Here is a 19,139-nt window from a genome sequence, read left to right as displayed (position 1 = left end):
TGTGAGACTACATGCATCCTATGTGTATAAATTAACCAGTAGCCACATCTAAAGTGACTTAATGAACAGGTTTGCATATAGGGGTATGTCTAGCAAGAAAAAACAAAACACTTAAATACAGAACTATAAGCCCAATGCTAAATAAGTGGCCTCAGGCTGAGGTTTAATCAGCCAATGCCACAACTAGGCCTCTGTGGGGTACAGCTAGGAGAGCATGGATATCACCACTTCCGCCCCATGTCAAATAAAATTGTTGACTATGACCAGCATGATAGTGCCACATAACTGCCACAATCTAAGCGCAGGCCATTACATAAGCCAACGCCATAAGCCCACTGATCCTTGGTCGAGGTCTCGAAGAGTCCATTCCTCCCAAGTTTGTGGACGGCGGACAGTAATAAATCTTTCTGGGTTCCCAGTCCAGAGGGAGAGCAACAGTCAAAGACACCACTTACGATGTGAATGGGTTGGTGGTTACGCTGTAAGATTTGATATAACGAGAAAGCCACTTTAGGTTTTCCAGGAATCCGGGTTCCCAAGCAGAATGGTTGCTGGGTTAGATACAGGTTTCAGACGAGTCCGGGGGGAAGTAACAGGGCACAAGCAGAATTGGCCGATCACTCACCTGTAAAGCCAGTCAAACCAGGCATCCACACTGCACTTTGCTATTTCCGTCAAAATAGCCATGAGGGTGCCAGTCGCTTTAATGAGATCAACATAGCCAGAGGGTTACATCCAAATTAAGTAAGGGCGATAAAGTGCTGAAATCGCTTAAGAATGGAAGAGCGACATTGAGGTGCATCTGTTCATCTTGGTAGTCAGGCCCCGCCCCCTCACATCTGTTTTTACACCAATCTTTTGACACAATGTGACAGAAAACTAAAAATGATAGGAGATTGAAAATATTGATCTAGCTATTAATAGACCGCTCATTCTGTTTTAATGTGTTTATAATCTGACCTCATAAAAAATGGCTACTTAAACATTAATTTCTTTTGTTTACAATCCTTTGTAGTTCAAGGCTTTTGTAACCTTGATTTGCAATGCTACAGTTCTTGGTTCTTTTTTGAAATGTGCAAAACATAATAAATTGTATTCCTTCTTTGGATCCTCTTTAAATAAATTCAGTTCAGTGGACCAATCTTTTATTCCTTTAATTTCATATAAAAATAATTTAAAGAAATTAAAAAAATAGTTTGTCTGCTTTATTTGATAATAAGTTTTGCATTTGTAGATGACTTGATGGTTTATATTTTTATTTATTAGTGTGTCGTAAATATTGCTTCTTATTTATATGACTCGGAAATTAAATGTATTTTTATTTTCATGATAGACTGTTTGTTTTAATTTTCTCCTCGTCTATTTAAATCCCAATAGTTTATGTATATATGTTTATATTTGTAATTTTGGTTTCATCATAGTTATCAGACTGTTAAGTTGCCCTTAACCTGCTGATCTCTGCCTTTCTAGAATTATGCATTTCAGTGGTACCCATACCGATTTATTCGTTTTATAAATATATCTCAAGTTAGGCAGATGTTGTTGGAATACTAATCATTAGCTCTTGTAACTCTATTCAAGCCTTTGGTTCACGTTGCTACGTTGTCAATCATGTAAGTACCTCAATAAAAAGTTACTAGCCTGATTTCGAGCTGTGCTGAACCATTCATATTTATGATATTGTCCACGTCATAGGCCTGAAGTTATGTGCTTCTTTATTTTCATATGGGGCTACACTTTCAAGGTGACTTCCCCCTCTTTTTAGGTGCTCCATAGCTTTTATAGGACAGCTATCTTCCTATTGCTGTAGGATGACACAACCAGGGAAAGTGAACTTAACGTAACCCAGGTGAATGTTAAGGGGTAAACAACTTTTTGCAGATTAGCAGGCAGATACATATTTAACATCTACTTGCTCTCTGAGATATTTTATCCTGACTTGATTTGCCTGCTTATCTCTCCATTCTTGGTTATTCTTCCTATACTAAGAATCCCCTTATGCTTGACATGCTCAAAAAAGAGGAGACGGAGGAGCAATTATGTCATGTTAAAATAGAACTTGAGAAACTTTTATCTCCACAAGGATTTTATTGTTTAAAAAGTGGAAACTTAATATTTAAAACTTTTTTATTTACTTGTTATTATTTACCTCCGTAATGTTGTTATAAACAGGATTGTCATTTTGACAAGTATGTGAAGGAAGCATACAAGGGAAAACATATCACCTTATTGATAACCACAGTGTAACTGTTACAAATGCAAAATGTTTTGCTACTAGTAATGGGTAGGTTGGTCTAAAAAGATGTCATGTGGCAAACGTGTGAAATTACTGTGATTCACACCTTTCTCCACCTAGAATAATCTAAAGTAAAGATAAAGTCAGAAGTTGGCCCTTTTGTATTTACAAATATTTATGGTAAGTGTATATTCAAACTTATATTAAAAACTACACATCAACATAACTTAAGTCCTTTTCATATATTTTGCTAATCATATTTTATTGAGACACATAATAAGATCACATATTCAAACTTTTGGGGTGAAGATTGCAAAGACATACACAGATTATGCAAGAAAACTTAGCATTATGATAGTAGGCTTTGGTCACAGGATATGCAGCACAACTTGTCACATAGGAGAGTTGGCTGCCTCATTGTATATGAAATGTTTAATATAACAATAAAAATAACACAGTGCTAGACTTAAAAACATAGAGAACAAGAACCAAGCAAATCTTAAGCACTGAGTGGTTATGAAGAGGGCGTCTAGATAGCTGTTAGGGTATACATAAACTCATCAACAGCAAAAAATATAAGGGCTAGAGCAATAGAGATAAGCCGTATTATGCACGACTCCTGCATCACCGACCTTCCTGCTGCTTCTCACGTGCTCCATGAATGCTCTGCTTTGATGTTTGCTTGCATGTCTCCCTCTGTATGATCCGCCGTTGCAGCCTTCACGCTCTCAGATGCGCTGCTCGCGTTCCAGGAGCTGCCGGTCGGCTTTTGCGTCGTCTCTATGGATGGAGACTTGTGACTTGTTGTCATGATCTTGTGCAGGTCAGATAGGAGACTTATGCCAGGGTTGACTTCAGGTACTTTATTAGTGTTTTTAGACATATTATGAAACTTGAGGGAAAACAGACTTTAGGCAATATGCCACAGAACAGGTTACTTTCAAATAATAAAGAATGTCTGTAATTTCCAGGTAGGGTTGTAACAAAGGCAGGTTGGTATCAAAGGCAGGCTGGTTACAGAGGCAGGCTGGTTTGAAGTATAGGTAAGGATGGAGCAGGTTATTATTAGGAGCAGGTTTGAAGGTAAATCTGGAGCAGGTTCACAGGAGCCAGGATATGAAGTGATTCAATAAGAACATTAACTTCAGTGTAAAGGCCACTGGTATTCTCGGGTGTGGCCTTTTGTAGGATTTGTAATTAGTCCTATAAAGGTGAGGACTGAGGTGACTAGTGGCTAGGTAGGCCACTAGTGGTGGAGAGCTGGAACTTCTTAAAGGAACATAAATAAATGACGATAAAACATAGTTGTCAGGTTACGATCCTGACACTTGTGGAGCAGGTACGTATTGCATTTTTTTCTATTTCTCCCAGCGGGCTCGGAAGAAATGGCGACCCTCTGTAGCAAGCTGGAGCACATGCCGCATCCGCCATCTTGAGTTCACCACGCATGGTGCTTTTCATAAATGTTGGACTCCTATTGGTGCTGTGTTTTTCTGTACATTAAAATCTTTGTTTTTCTTTGAAAAGATTTCATAGCTTCCTGCAGCATAATGCTAGCTTAGCTATGTCCCCTTTTTTCACAAAGTAACTTCCTTATTAGATTATGAGTACATATTCGGCTCAGAGATTGGTGTGAGCTGAGATGCTGACATTGCTCTGTCTCATAACCAATCATTGTCCTTTTTTTATTTGTGCCATTTCCTTTTAGCACAGCGTACTGTCAGCCACTTTTGTGAATTCTGCCACATGATGTCTGAGTTTATAGGAAAGCACTGAATACAATGCTCATAACTTGAGACAGGGGCACTACAGCTTTAGGTATACAAGTTTGTATTCTTAATGCCAGTGTATGCCTTTAAGGTAACAGGTCAAATGTTATCTCAAAACAACTGAGATGTGCATGGGGCTATCTAGATTTAAGGTATTAGTTTAGTGTCACTGGATTAGATTTTTAATCTGCAGTTTAAACAAAAAAACAAAACAAATATATATATATATATATATATATATATATATATATAGAATTACTATATATTAGTAATTCAGCCGTTCACACTGATGTGTTATTGAGATATACACTGGTCAGCCACAACATTAAAACCACTGACCGGCGAAGCGAATAACATTGGGCATCCAAAGCTCATTGATGGACGTCTGGCAATGGTGTTCCCTGAAGGCAGTGGCCTCTTTCAGCATGATAATGCACCCTGCCACACTGCAAAAAATGTTCAGAAATGGTTTGAGGAACATAAGAGTTCAAGGTGTTGCCTTAGCACCCAAATTCCCTAGGTCTGAATCTGATTGAGCATTTGTAACAACAAATATGAACCATGGAGACTCCACCTTTCAACTTGCAGGACTTAAAGGATCTGCTTTTAGGTCTTGCTACCAGATACCACAGGACAGGTTCAGATGTCTCGTGGAGTCCATACCTTGACGCATCATAGCTGTTTTTGTAGCACAAGGGAGACCTACGCAATGTTAGGTAGGTGGTTTTAGTGTTTTGGACGATCAGTGTATATACACAAACATTTAAAAAAAATGTATATGCATATATACCAGTTTATGTAATAAAAATTTATGTACCTTCTCTTCTTTTCATATTCACTTCTCAAGAAGATTCCCCCCAGATTATTGACGACCACGATGCCTCTGATCATGAGGGCGATTTGTTTGCAGCAGATGAAAGTGCGGTTGAAATCTCCGACTCAGAGTCTGTTTCAAGTGATGTCTCCAAAACCCTGCTGCAAAGTGACAGTGAAGCTGCACTCGTAAGTGATGATTTTACTCACTTCATTAAATAAATAGTTGCCTGTCATTTATAAGACCACCCCTAATTTAAATGCATTAAATGCTTAGTTGTGCTTCCCCTATTAACACTTTATGAAACTGTGAAGAGACATGACTAGCACATCCAGATAGACAGACATACTTTTGCACATGTAATTCAGATTGCTTTTTACAGCTAGTGATGTCATAATGAAGTCACTGTGAGGTAACTCAGTAGCACATAGATCTAAAAACATGTGAGCATCAGGTGCTGGGAGTAAACTGAGAGCCTCTGATGGTAATACTGATAAAATAGGAGAAGGATTGGCAGCTAGGAGAAGAGTAAAATGTTATAGAACATGACCAAACAGATATGTCAGCATTGGATGTAAGTATTAAGAATCTGTAATCAGTGTAAAGCGGAAAAGTGTTTGGCAACTTTGAACATTGTGATTCAGGATATTTGGGTGCAAACCAATTAAACCAATTAATTAAACCAATTAATTAAGCATTAGTAAGTAGAATGAATTGATGTATGTTAACATGAATATATAGCTCTGTAAAGATGTGAACCATTAGGGCTACCTCTTCAAACTTTTGTAGACTCCTGTCCTGAAAAGGCCACAAGGGCAAAAAATAATAACCCACTGAAGGAAATCAAAGTTGCCACTTAATAACACTCAACAACCAAGTAATAATGATTATATCACTTGGTATGAACTTTAAAAAAAAGATTGGTTATGAAATATATAACATTTAGTAAATGTATACATGTAATGACGAGTAAAATTATGCAAAAATATTGAACCCCTTAATGCTAAATAGGGAAACCTTGATTGAAGTGTGAGAAAGGGAGGAAAATGGATAAAGGGCAAGTTGCTTAGATATAATATATCCAAATTGAGCTGTATTAATCCAAATACAGAACCATAATAGTTTACTTCATTTTTACAAATGCCAACGTGAAAAGTTTGAGTTACAAATGTCAGTGTTTACTATATACTATAGATGGGGTAACCTCTTTTTCCAGTTTGGGGCGTCAAACCTCTGTCACTGGTGATTTCCATTAAAAATAGACAGGGATAAAATATTTGATATTTTCTTTTTTTTTGTCAATCTGTATTTTTATTGAGGCATATTAGATGGGATACAGAATATAAAGAGGGAAATGCGCATTTAGTATACAGTAAAGGGTTCAATAACAATGGTGTCTAACATTTCCATAGTACTCGTACCTCTTTTTTTTTTGTTTTAAATATTATGAATTAACGTTGCTCTTGCAATCAGGTTTGGTCAATATGTAGTTCCAGTCGCTTAACATAGACTAGTTGTATGGGATTAAGTGCTTAAGCTTCGCATAAGATTAATGTGCAAGTTCAATATTGCCCTGTTATATGGATTTAACTTAAAGAGTAGGAACACGCTAAATCAGTGTGCGTTTAGCTGCGTGCAAAGTTACAAGTTCCAATTGCTTACTGGCACAATTTTTAGTTAGCAGGCTTAATAAACATATAAGTAGGTTATCGATTAAAAGTAACATGCTAGAACTTTTGCACATATTTTTAACCCCTTAAGGACCAAACTTCTGGAATACAAGGGAATCATGACATGTCACACATGTCATGTGTCCTTAAGGGGTTAAAGTAAGAGAAATAACATGTCGGTCGAATGAATAAGCAAACATGCGTCTGGATAATCGTACAAACAATATGTTAATAACATTGATAGAAAATAAACTATGCTAGGCCTATTGATTATCGCGCTAAAGGCATCAACATGGAGAATATGTATGCATGTATAAATACTGCATAATACGGCAGATTTTAAAACCCCTGGCAACGGTTATGAACAAAAAGGTAAACGTTACTAGTGTGTTTAGGAGAGTCCAGGTATGGTTTAAGCATTACAGCCCCACTGTGTGTGAGGCCTATTCAACTGCATCTCTCCTACAGATCGATCATCCAATCCCTATACGCAGCTGGGTGTAGGAGCAGTTGAAGAGGCTTAGCTGGTCAGCCATGCAGCCCTTCGTAGGCCTGGCGCCTCCTCGGCCCTGGATCAGTTTGAGGGCTGGTATCTTCAGACCACGAGCCTGGGGTCCACTTGGGTCCAGGGTCTTTCCCGACGGGCGGGTGCGGCGAGCCTTGCGGGTATCTGACGCGAGTCGTCATGCGGGTTCTGTAGCCCTCCGTTTGTGTGGCCGGTACCTGCGGGTTGGTCCCCTCGTTGCCCTCTGTCCAGGCAGGCGTTTCAGTTTGGTTGCTGTGGGTTGGCGTTTTTTTGCGCCCCTCAGAGGTTTCCCGGTCCTCCCAGGGCTGCTGGTTTGCCTTTTAGGTGGGTCAGGGAGTGGTATGACTGTAGCTGGTCGTATATGGGCCATTAGCTGGGCCCAAAACTTATCAAAAATGATGTCCAGAGAGTCTCTCGCTTTAGGAGTGGGGTAATGTGTTGCATGCTGCTGCTGCATGTTACAAGTGCGGTCGTCGCTTTTGGCCGCCATTTTCAAGGCCTTCCCCTCTGGTCCGTCTGCTGGAACCGTCGTTTGCATTAGCAGGTCAGTGACCGGGTTGGGCCTGTGTGGCGGGGACCGGGATGTCCCCCACCGGTCCAAAGGGGGGGGGGATGTTCCGTGCGTGCTCGTGGCTCGGGGTGTTGAGCGGGAAGCGGCCGCCTTCCCAACTCCCCTTCTCTCACTTGCCTCGATCCGCCGTTTCGGGTCCCGGGCTCTCCGGGAGACGGGGCCGGTATCTGCGGGCGCCTACCGGGTTCCTCCATCTATTGAGCCCCCGTTCGTATATTTTCCCGGTATGTGCGCCCTGATTTTCAGCGTGAAATTCCCCGTTCAGCGGGAGCTCGAGCTGAGCACGTCTTGCTCGCTCGCTAGCCAGGCTCCGCCCCCCAATATTTGATATTTTATTAGGGAATTTGTCACCTACTATGAAATCAAAAATGTCTCTACTTAATTTAAAAAAAAGTGCATTATTATTATTGTTTCTATTAGGTATTTCATTCCTATACATTTACCACTTATAGAGGCACTCAACTGCCCAAATCCTCCCTAAATAAAAATCACGGTTTAGTGTGTTGAGAAAGCATCCAGTAGTGACCTGAAACGTGTTCCGTTCCCAGTTTTATTCAGTCACCTCCCTTTTTTTTTGATGCCCAGTGAAGAGATGTGTCAGCTACAATTCCTATCACTGCAGTTTATTATGGTGTGCATGCCCTGATTGTAATAAATCTGCACTATAAGGATACTCGTTCTCCAAATATCTTAAAAAAAAATCTTTTATTCCATTACGTTCTTTTGAGTGCGTCATTGCTATTTTGTGAGAATTGGCAGCTCAATGAGAATTCTTTGCAAGGCAGGTGCTCTGGGCAAATGCTGTTTTTTAAGTTTAGCTCCACTGCGCTAATCAAACCAGGAAGTAATAGGACATGTCTGATAGCCAGGAGGTGTAAAAAGTAAATTTATGAAAGTGCCAATTTTTGTCAAATGAAAAAACAGGACACATTCTTCACACATATAACACTTTACCAAGCTAAAGTCCTTTTGGGGTCTGGAGTGTCCCTTTAAATGACAATATATGTGGTACAAAGTAACAACAATCTGGTGTACCTGAATCCCTATATTTGTTTGCTAAGATAGGTGATTTTAAGAAGCCTTGTAAATTTAAGCGTGCTTGCATGCGTACACTGTTTCTTAATCTGTAATTTCTATATATTATACCATCACCACTACTGATAAATGCATGTTCTGTGTGTGCACCAATTCCCCTTTACAAAGTAAAAAATAAAAAAACTTACAATTGGTATCTTGTCATTCTGAATTGATAGTGTTTTTTTTTTTTATTGAAAAAATATTGGTGTATAGTTACATAGATTGAAAAGAGACATGTGTCCATCATGTTCAGCCTTTTTTTTTTTTTTTTTTTTTTTTGCTTTTTATCAAAAAGAAGGCAAAATAACCCAGTTTGAAGCACTTTCAATTTTGCAACAAACTAGGAAAAAAATTCCCTCTTGACCCCAGAATGACAGTCAGATTTATCCTTGGATCAAGAAGCCATTACCCTACAGTTGAAAAATGATATAATTGAATATTCCATTTTTGCAAGTAAGTATCTAGTTGCTGTTTAAACATATGTATGGACTCTGATAAAACCACTTCTTCAGGCAGAGAATTCCATATCCTTATTGTTCTCATGGTAAAAAAAACTTTCCTTTGCCTTAGACTAAATCTTCTTTCTTCCAGTCTAAATGCATGGCCTTGTGTCCTTTATAAAGTCGTGTTAGTGAATAGATTTCCTCACAATGGCTTGTATTGGCCACAGATATATTTGTTTAATGTTATCATATCCCCTCTGAGGCAACAATTTTCTCAACTAAAGAGGTTTAAATTAGTTATCCTTTCTTCATAGCTAAAATGTTTCATACCTTTTATTAATTTTGTGGACCGGCTCTGCACTCTTTTTAGTGCCATAATATCCTTCTTTAGAACAGGTGCCCACAATTGCACAGCATATTCCAGATGGGGTCTTACCAGTGATTTATAAAGAGGCAAAATGATATTCTGATTCTGAGAATGAATGCCCTTTTTTATGCATGACAATACCTTTCTGGCCTTAGCCACTGCTGATTGACATTGCACATTGTTGCATAGTTTGTTGTCTATAACAATTCCCTTCTCTTGTGTTATTCCATTAAGGGTATAAGTTGCTTGTGCATTCTTTACCGGAAGTGCATAACTTTGCATTTTTCTACATTCAGTTTCATCTCCTATTTTAGTGACTGGTCCACCAGTCTATCTAAATCCCTTGGCAGCAAAGTAATATCTTGCTCACATTGTATTACTTTACAGAGTTATGTGTCATCTGCAAACACTGAAACATGACTTTCAATGCTTTTTTCAAGATCATTTATAAACATGTTAAATAGGAGTCCCAGAACAGAACCCTAAAGGGACACCACTTGCCACCTCTGTCCAACTCTCTGTACTCTAGTTTTAAGCCAATGTTTTACCCAAGAACATTTCCATCTAGATCAATATTTTTGCGTTTGAACACTAATCTATTATGTAGAACTGTATCAAACACCTTGGCAAAATCCAAATAGATCACATCCACTGCAACACCATGATCTATACTTCTACTTTGTAGAATGCAATCAAGTTAGTTTGACATTATCTGTGCTTCATAAAACCATGCTGATTTTTGCTTATAACTGTTCTTCTCAAGGAATTATGGAATATCATCCCCTAATAACTTTTTCAAATACTTTCCCAGCCACATAAGTTAAGCTCACAGGTCTATAATTTCCAGGCAAGACCAGATGCCCCTCTTGTTCTTGCAAACAGGCAGGAAAGTCCGCCACGGGGTTAAGGCCTACCGCGCGATAGAGGCACAACAGGCTGCATCTTGCCTCTCGGCGCTGATACCGGAGGACACCGACCAGTACTCTCACAGTATCAATGAGTACCCACACAGCAGTGACACCATGGGGCAAAAATCCCAAAAATCGCAGGCAAGCACGTTGAATTGTTATTTAGGGCCCCCACCCGCTGCTCAGGGGTTTGGGCTCGGGGAGAGGTGGGGGGGGAGCGACTCAATAGGTGGAGGGGAAGTGGGGGGGAGCGGCTCAATAGGTCTCCACCTGCCACTCAGGGGTAAGGGCCGGGGGGGGGGTTCAGGGGTAAGGGCCGGGGGGCTCAGCGCTCAGGGGTGGAGGCAATAGGTCCCACTGCCCTATTGTTATTTAGGGCCTACACCCACTGCTCATGGGTGGGGGAGGGGGGTGATACGTCCACCCTACAGTTTAATAGCCCCAACTGGAAACAGGTGGGGGCTCGGGAGGGGGGGATACAAGGGTTTTTAGGTTGTTTTAATTAGACATGGCAGAATTTACTAACACTATGTAATATTTACTTAGTATTAGTACATTTGGCTGAAAGATTAAAGACCATTCTGTTCGGGGCAAAATTTGGTAGTTTCGCCAGCATTCTGTCTAAGTGACAGGACGCTCAGGAAAACTGAAAGGAGGCTTTGCGGGGATCATGGGGGAAAGGTGAGAATTGTGGGAAAATTGCTCTGATCATCGGTAATGACGCACACTTTGCTACTCCGCTGGTCAAGTGTAGAAAACCTCCATAAGACAAAGTAGTGCCTACTTTGTCTTATGTTTTAAAGAAAACTAGAGCAGATAGGAATAAATTAAGAACAGATACTGAGAAAGAAAGAGAAGAGGAATTGATTAAAGGAAGGTAAGTTTGGCATGACAGTGCCGCTTTAACTCCTCTGAGCTCAGCCTTGCTGTGCATAGTCGTCCACTTAGTAAGCAGAGCATCAATTGAATGTGCATAGCCAGTGAATGCCTCCCTGCATGTCTGTGCTTTGAACAGTGCAGGACCTTCCAAGTGCAGAGGAGGTGATGGTGGGCTCCCAGTGGATTCCAGTTTTCAACCTGTTCTCAGGCAGGTTGACTGCTTACCCTATTAGGGCATCAGAGCTATTTTGGCACTACAGTGGACGGTAGTGGTTGGAGTGTTTGATTTTTTCTTTTCTTTTTTTTTTTTAACAGGACCTTGTACAATACAGTAACTGTGATGGGGAAAAAAGTTTCAGCAAAAGTAATTGTGAATTTAAGAAAGCAAAAACAATAATTATATTGCAAATTATACTACAACTTGCCACTAGAGGGTAGCAGTGTTGCACATATATCTACTTGTATTGCCTTTATGTAAAATCATTTTCTGTGTATCCAATTGAGTCAACATTTCTATTTATTTCTCCTTTTATAAAGCACACGGTGACAAATAATATTTTTCAAAAAGCAAAACACTGTTTTGATAGTAAGACCATTTTAAAGTTGGATAATTAATATTTTGATGGCTGCAAAATTATATTCTGCATAACGTTGGATGAAAATTAAACTTCCATTGTTGTCTGAAGCAGGTACTTAAAATGTAATGGAAAAACATTTTTGTAAGGATCAATCCCCAATATTTGTGTTATTTTTGTACTATTACTATATTATGTATTTTTTGACAGATACTCTGTAATGGTGGTGTACTCTGAAGTAGGCAGAGCTATGTAATGCGTGAAAAAGTGTAGAGGAATCTAATATTGGGCAAGCAGGGTGTGGCTGGTTTTGTGCATACCTCTGGCAAGGTTGGCAAGAGAAGCAAAACATTATGTAAATGTATATGTAGATTATGATTAATATTTGATACATTTGTGATTGGTCTCTGGTAAAGTGGTTGGGTGATAATATTAAAAAAGCAATAATGAAGACACCCACAGTATCATTGCTTTAGGCAACTGGAAACCAAAAGAGAAGTCAGTGGCCTGTGGTGTATAAAAAGAAACAGAGGCAGCTTTTTAAAGTGTATCTGAATGAAACCATATCTAGGACAGTAAGTAAGAATTAAAGTAACACACGTGGGTGTGAGCCAGTAGGAGAATTTAAAGCCTACTCCTGTGTGAGTACACTTATGTATTTTATATTGAAATAAATATCATGGCACACTTTTTAAAGGACAACAATCCAATAAGGGTCATAATCTCAGAAGCGAGGTAGCTGTTACTTAATTTAATGTAGGACTCTACTGATATGCCCAATATAAAAATGGGCTAACGTAGTCTAATCAAGTGTGCACACTATTTTTCATCCTAGAGTTAGATGGTGCATATTAAATGGGCAATTGTTTCAAGGGTTTAGTAATGGCAAACATAGTCAGATATGGGATGATTTACCAGATTTTGATAGTTTTATGGTGTTCATTTGTTCTATACACCATTGGAGTGAAGTGCTACAGTGGCCCTGCAGGTACCTTTTACATGCTGAACCCAGGTTCTAAGGGGAAGTTCATAAGACTTTGTCTGCCTTCTTTCTTATTGTCATGGTGAGGTCAGGGGCTTTGGTAACTGAGCTGGAACCAGATTGCAGGAATATAGCCCATCCTTGAAAATCACTCCTTCCAAAGAAGTTGTGCTGATGGACACCAGCTCCTAGGATAGGTAATTGGAATTGAGAATATCTGGTTTGGCAAGGATTGCTTGTTTAACAGAGGCAACGTGTGGTGCAGCCCCACTGTCCGTTAATGGGACACTCCTAACCCCGAAAGGACTTCAGCTTAACTGCATATCCCTGTCGGTATATTTTATTTAAAAATGCCACTTTCATGAGAAATTGGCACTGTTCTATATCCCCTTGGTATTAACTCCTGGTTGTCATGCACACCGCCTAGGCGGTTTACTGCCTCACTTTTTGAATTATAGTTCAAAGTGCCAATTTGGATGTCATTATCAACTTGTTGCTGTTAAGTACTGCAGTATTTTTATCCACCTAGTGGATGGATGTGTGAAGGCAACTACCTACTATGTCCTTGGCAAATCCGTTTTTACTTTGAATACACTCATTGAATTTAACTGAAGTGTCTGTTAATAGATCTTGGAATTACCAATTTAATGAATGCTAAAAGGCAGAGTTTGTACAGGTACTCCAGATGTAGTATTAGATACCATTCTTTCATTTTATATCATAGCTATAGAATATGATCTTCACGTTCTGTAAAGGTTTAGTGTACATATGTGAGAACATGTTTTTGGGTTTGGTTACTATGACCCTCAGGGGCAGGGCCGCCATCAGGGCATGACAACCATAATGGTTGTCATGGGCCTGGCGGTTCTGGGGGGCCCGGACTGCTCAGGGAGTCCCGGGCCCCACATTTCGCTATCTATATGTTCACCTCGGGCCCCGGCTACCTGTAGAATGCAGACGGGGACCCGCCAGCACCATCTTAACTCTCCAGCTGCTCCTGCCCGTAACTCTCGCGAGCTCCGCGGCCGGCAGAGCGGTGTCACGGGTTACCATGGCAACGCTCCGCGCGGCAAACAGCACAGCTCGCGAGACTTACAGGCAGAAGCTGCTGGAGTGTTAAGATGTGCTGGCTGGTCCCCGTCTGCATTCTACAGCGGCTGGCTCCCTCTGACCACCGGACCACCAGGGATGCGATCTCCCCCCTCCCTGGCCAGGTAAGAAGCAGGGAGGGGGGAATAAAATGTAAATGCAACCAAAAAAGCTCCCCTCTCACCCCCCACCCCCCTATGCAGGCCCCTATTTTACATACAGCCCCCACATTTACACACACTAAAACCACAACACATACACACTGCATACACACACTAAAACCACTGCATACACACACTAAAACCACAACAAACACACACTGCATACACACACTAAAACCACAACACACACACTGCATACACACACTAAAACCACAACACACACACACTGCATACACACACTAAAACACAAACACGCACTGCGTTCACCATACACACACTAAAACTACAACACAAACACGCACTGCATTCACCATAAACACACTAAAACCACAACACAAACACACACTGCTTTCACCATACACACACTGCATTCACCATACACACACTAAAACCACAACAAAAACACACACTGCATTCACCATACAGACACTAAAACCACAGCACAAACACACACTGCATTCACCATACACACACTAAAACCACAACACAAACACGCACTGCATTCACCATACACACACTAAAACCACAACACAAACACGCACTGCATTCACCATACACACACTAAAACCACAACACAAACACTGCATTCACCATACACACACTAAAACCACAACACACTGCATTCACTATACACACACTAAAACCACAACACAAACACGCACTGCATTCACCATAAACACACTAAAACCACAACACAAACACACACTGCTTTCACCATACACACACTAAAACTACAACACAAACACACACTGCATTCACCATACACACACTAAAACTACAACACACACACTGTATTCACCATACACACACTAAAACCACAACACAAACATGCACTGCATTCACCATACACACACTAAAACCACAACACAAACACGCACTGCATTCACCATACACACACTTAAACCACAACACAAACAAACACAGCATTCACCATACACACACTAAAACCACAACAAAAACACTCTGCATTCACCACACAAACACACACTTTATCTAAAACACACAAAACTACATTCATTATACAAATGTGCAATCTGTATCCATTTTACACACCACACTGGCCATCCTTGTGGGTGGACTCAGAATGGGCCCTCGGGGGCGGGCCCAGAGGGCCCACACTTTGAACTGTCAGGGGCCCTGAAATTTCTGATGGCAGCCCTGCTCAGGGGACTTGGAGGTGAGAACAAGGCCTGAATAGGTCAATGGTGGCACAGGGACCTTTAGTAATAAAAAAAGGTACCAGGCAACAGAATCTTGGAGGAAGGAGAGAAGAGGCAAAGTCAAGCAGTCCGAAGGTCAGGGCAAACAGTGAAAAAGTGTGATCAGGAAAGAAGCCAGAATCAGGAACCACTAAATCAATCACAAGAGGCACAGGTCTAGAAACCGAAAAATCACAACGCGTCAGGAATCGAGAACAAGGAGCTTAGAATAACCAAGCACTGTGTGGGATGTGCTCTGGGATTAAATAGACTGACAGTAACATGATCAGTCACTTCGCACCTGTAGGTGAAGCACTTTGGGACTATATAAACAGTTCAGCGACTCAGAGACATCTTTGTTTGCATCATTGTCCCAGGACCGCCTATAGGACGACGCGGGTGCCCAGGAGTTGGTGACTGGTGCAGAATGCCATGACAACATGCTTATTTAATAATAATAAAAACCTGGGAGACAACATATTACATTGTTCCCCAGGCTTGATATTTGTGCAAGGGCTGCAATTGTCCCTGTAGTGAGATTTTTGCGCCATTTTGAATCCATATACATGACTGAAGACTTTGTTGTATGCTTGATAAGTTATTACTGAGACCCTAACCAGATATATTCTGTCTGTTGGTGAGAAATTTATGCTGAGTTGCCATATATTCACCGTGGAGAGTGAATTTTATTAAGATTGCAGCTATGAGACTGTTAGTACTTTTTTTTTTTATTCTTAAAACCATGAATGTATACCGGACGTTTTATGGGATGAATATATTACATTTCATTACTGCCATCATAGGTATAATTTCTGGCCCCTGATGCAGTTCCAGTTCAATATCTACTTTCCATGTGGTTTCTTATCTGTACATTTTCCAATATTAAGCCATTATGAGTATTTGTTTCCATTTAGGATTCCTTACCCTTTTGGCCATTCAAAGGTTAAGATATTTTGAGGAGTAGCTGTTTATTTTACAAGTCTCTATGACTCAGGCAGTTAATGTTGGCTGAACTTTGTGCTGTACAGTAACTTAACCAGATATTGAACAGCTTTCACCTACTTCAATATTTTTCCAGTGCCCTTTGGGTTACTTATTAATAGGATTTCCGGTTTGTGCTCTGGAATGGTGAAAAGCAGATTGAACTGGCTGTACCCTGAAGGTGGTGCTATAAACTCAACGTTGCACTTAAATTTAGTTAAAGTGTCACTTCCGGTATGTAAAGTGCAAGAATGCAGTGAATAAGTGAGCATCGTGATTAAAAAAAAAAAGCATCTTTTAAAAAAATCTTTTTGCATTTGAGGGCAATTGGACTTTACATAATCTATCACTTCTGACACAAATATTTGGGCACTAGCAGGAAGTAATACAGCGATGTTTTTAATAAATGTCCAGCCTTTTCCTAATACAAATAACTGTCAAAAATCATGAATATGTCGTATACATAAACAAAAAGTGGCTTATTCATTTAAAACAAATATTGAATACAATTTGCTGTACTGAGAATCTAAGTCACCAGATAAATTTGCAAAAGGCACATTCTGAGGATTGTACCCATTAATTAGTGTTTTCAAATATACTACAAAGCTAAAAAGATAAGGTATATCCATTCTGTTCTATCCTCTTAAACATTCTCTGTAATGAATAGGTCTCCTGGCATTTGAGACTTCAGTCTAATTTTTACACATTTTATTGGATTTAATTTCAGATTGTTTTTAAGAACTTGAACGTTTTAATAAATACATAAAAAAATGATATGTTTTGATATATCATTGATATTTTTTATTGTCTTCAACATCTCTAGGCATTAGGAACTGGCTAGCAAAGTGAAACCTGAATAACTGAAATTTTAGGAGAGAAATACATTTTGATAAGTATTAGGGATTTAATAACAACCAGTTGCCAACGTCCTGGTCATGACATAGAATAGCAAGTTGGAATGTGACTTCAAATACTGCTAACTTGTGGCCACCTGTGTGTTTGCATAAAACATGACCGCGTAAGATGGCACCTGATTCATATAGATCATTGTGGAAGCAATCAGGATCTTACACATTGAAAACAATGACTTGTGTAGAGGAGAATATAATATAATATAATGAGTCTTCCAGTTTTCATAAATGGTTTAATAGACCACCGAAACTGGCAACAGTGTTTTAATTAGGCAGCTCTCCATTTTAGTATAGGTGTTATCTACCCAGGTCAGGGATTATAGTAAGTGTGTAAGTAAGGAAGTGCAGCTACATTCTGATCACACAACATGTAGAACAAGTGCTTCAGAGTGACAAATCATCATACAAGAGAGTTGACAGGTAGAAGTAAATGCTTCTACCCAGCGAGCATCATCGTTGTGGTTGGTCTAAGGTTTGTGCCGTGATATAAAAAATTCTAAGAAAAGATGCTTTGATGGTCGGAAATAGAATTTATTTAAGGATTTTCTTTCTAGTTTCTCTCTAGTTTCTAACTTTCTGGATTTTGTACATTTCACATTCGGCTTGTGAATATTGTTTTAAGGCCTAAATCTCCCTAAAGTCATATTACGTTTAAAGTCCTATGCTACTAGCCAGGCCTTAATAGTTACTTGTCACTGCAAGCCTTAGGTTACTCACCAGAGACAAATTTCCATTTGCCAGTAGCCATTGTCAAGTGGACGTTTTGTGAGCGGTTTATGACATTACATTATTAAACTTAAAACTTGTTATAGCCGAACTATTAATATACGTATGCTAAATCGCATATTTATGTAGCATCCAATCCATAAGCATATAAAACTAAAACACAGATTGAGTTATTTACTTATCTCCAAATTTTCACAAATTATAAAATCCAAATGGCAAAACTGAGGCAAAAATTGCCATGTTGTGGCTGTCTGCGTTGGAGAGTTTTACCAGATCATCTATTTTTGCCTTGTTTTTCCATTTAAATTGAAATTGTGAAAATTCTAAGTTTTGTGAATAACCCTGCCCATACCTACTTCATGAGATACCGGTAGTTATGAAATAAAAATGTGTAATTCATCCCTCTTTCTCCTTCTCTTGCTCAACCTACCTTTCGTTCTGTATTTGTAACTTGAAAGTAATTTGTACCCCTGGATATCTGACTGGAGCCACAGGTACATAATCTGTAGTTGTTCTTACTGAAACACAGCATGGAATTAATATTAAACCTCAATAAAGAAACCTAAATTAAAAATGCCAACTATTACTGCTAAGAAAAAAAACAAATTGTAATTCATAGGAATGATCCTGATTGTTATTAGTTTAATGGGTCAGAGATCTCATCAGGCATTTGACAAGTGCAGAACCATATGCTTTCAAAAGCTTGTATTTTCTCAGAAATCAGTGTATTTTAAGGGTAGGGGGATGAGGGTGGTAGGTACATCTAGGGAGAGTGGTTGATGTTTAAAGAATTGCAAACATAGTTATGCTATGTTTGCGCGCTGGGTAGAGTTTTTGAACATCCAGCATCTACTTCTACCTGTCATCTCTCTTGTATGATGATTCGTCACTCAGAAGTGGTTGACATTTACAGAAATGCAAACATAGTTGACCATGCCATGGGGCCCTGGTGTAACGTCCCTTAACAATACATTATTTACTGAGGTTTTTGAGAAATACAAGTAGCAATAACTGTTAAGAATTGTTGCAGATACAGTGTAATGGAAACATGTACTCTTTTTGACACCAGCAACACTTTTTCATTTACTTGTGACAAGGCCCTGTGTCGTCATGAACATCCTTGAATGAAGGTTCTTTGTGTATTTTAACATGATTAATGTGTGTTGATTAATGCGTTGCTCGCTCTGTGATAAGTGGTTTGACAGAAATCAAGATTTTTTCATTATCTTGTGGTATTAAGCCCAAGGTATCAGTG

At 39.6% G+C, this 19,139-nt stretch overlaps 2 protein-coding genes across 5 annotated transcripts in view; one reads left to right on the top strand and one right to left on the bottom strand.

The window, feature by feature from the left end:
• Positions 1-4,896, bottom strand: part of LOC134608542 (ethanolaminephosphotransferase 1-like) — a 167,262-nt gene extending 162,366 nt beyond the window's left edge. The window contains exon 1 of the mRNA XM_063451424.1: positions 4,823-4,896. Within this exon, the coding sequence (XP_063307494.1) occupies positions 4,823-4,896 (74 nt within the window). The remainder of the gene's footprint in view (positions 1-4,822) is intronic.
• The window catches only part of SPIDR (scaffold protein involved in DNA repair), a 536,808-nt gene that overhangs the window by 24,895 nt on the left and 492,774 nt on the right, over positions 1-19,139 (top strand). For 3 of the 4 annotated variants that reach the window (XR_010090743.1, XR_010090744.1, XM_063451402.1), the window contains exon 5: positions 4,853-5,007. Coding sequence is in view for 2 of the 4 variants with exons in the window: in XM_063451402.1 (XP_063307472.1) it covers positions 4,853-5,007 (155 nt within the window). In the remaining 2 variants the exon portion in view is untranslated. The remainder of the gene's footprint in view (positions 1-4,852; positions 5,008-19,139) is intronic. The other variant, XM_063451403.1, reaches the window with a different exon arrangement.

The sequence above is a fragment of the Pelobates fuscus genome, chromosome 4 (assembly GCF_036172605.1).
Source record: "Pelobates fuscus isolate aPelFus1 chromosome 4, aPelFus1.pri, whole genome shotgun sequence".
Lineage (NCBI taxonomy): Eukaryota > Metazoa > Chordata > Amphibia > Anura > Pelobatidae > Pelobates > Pelobates fuscus.
This window is presented reverse-complemented; position numbering and strand designations above follow the sequence as displayed.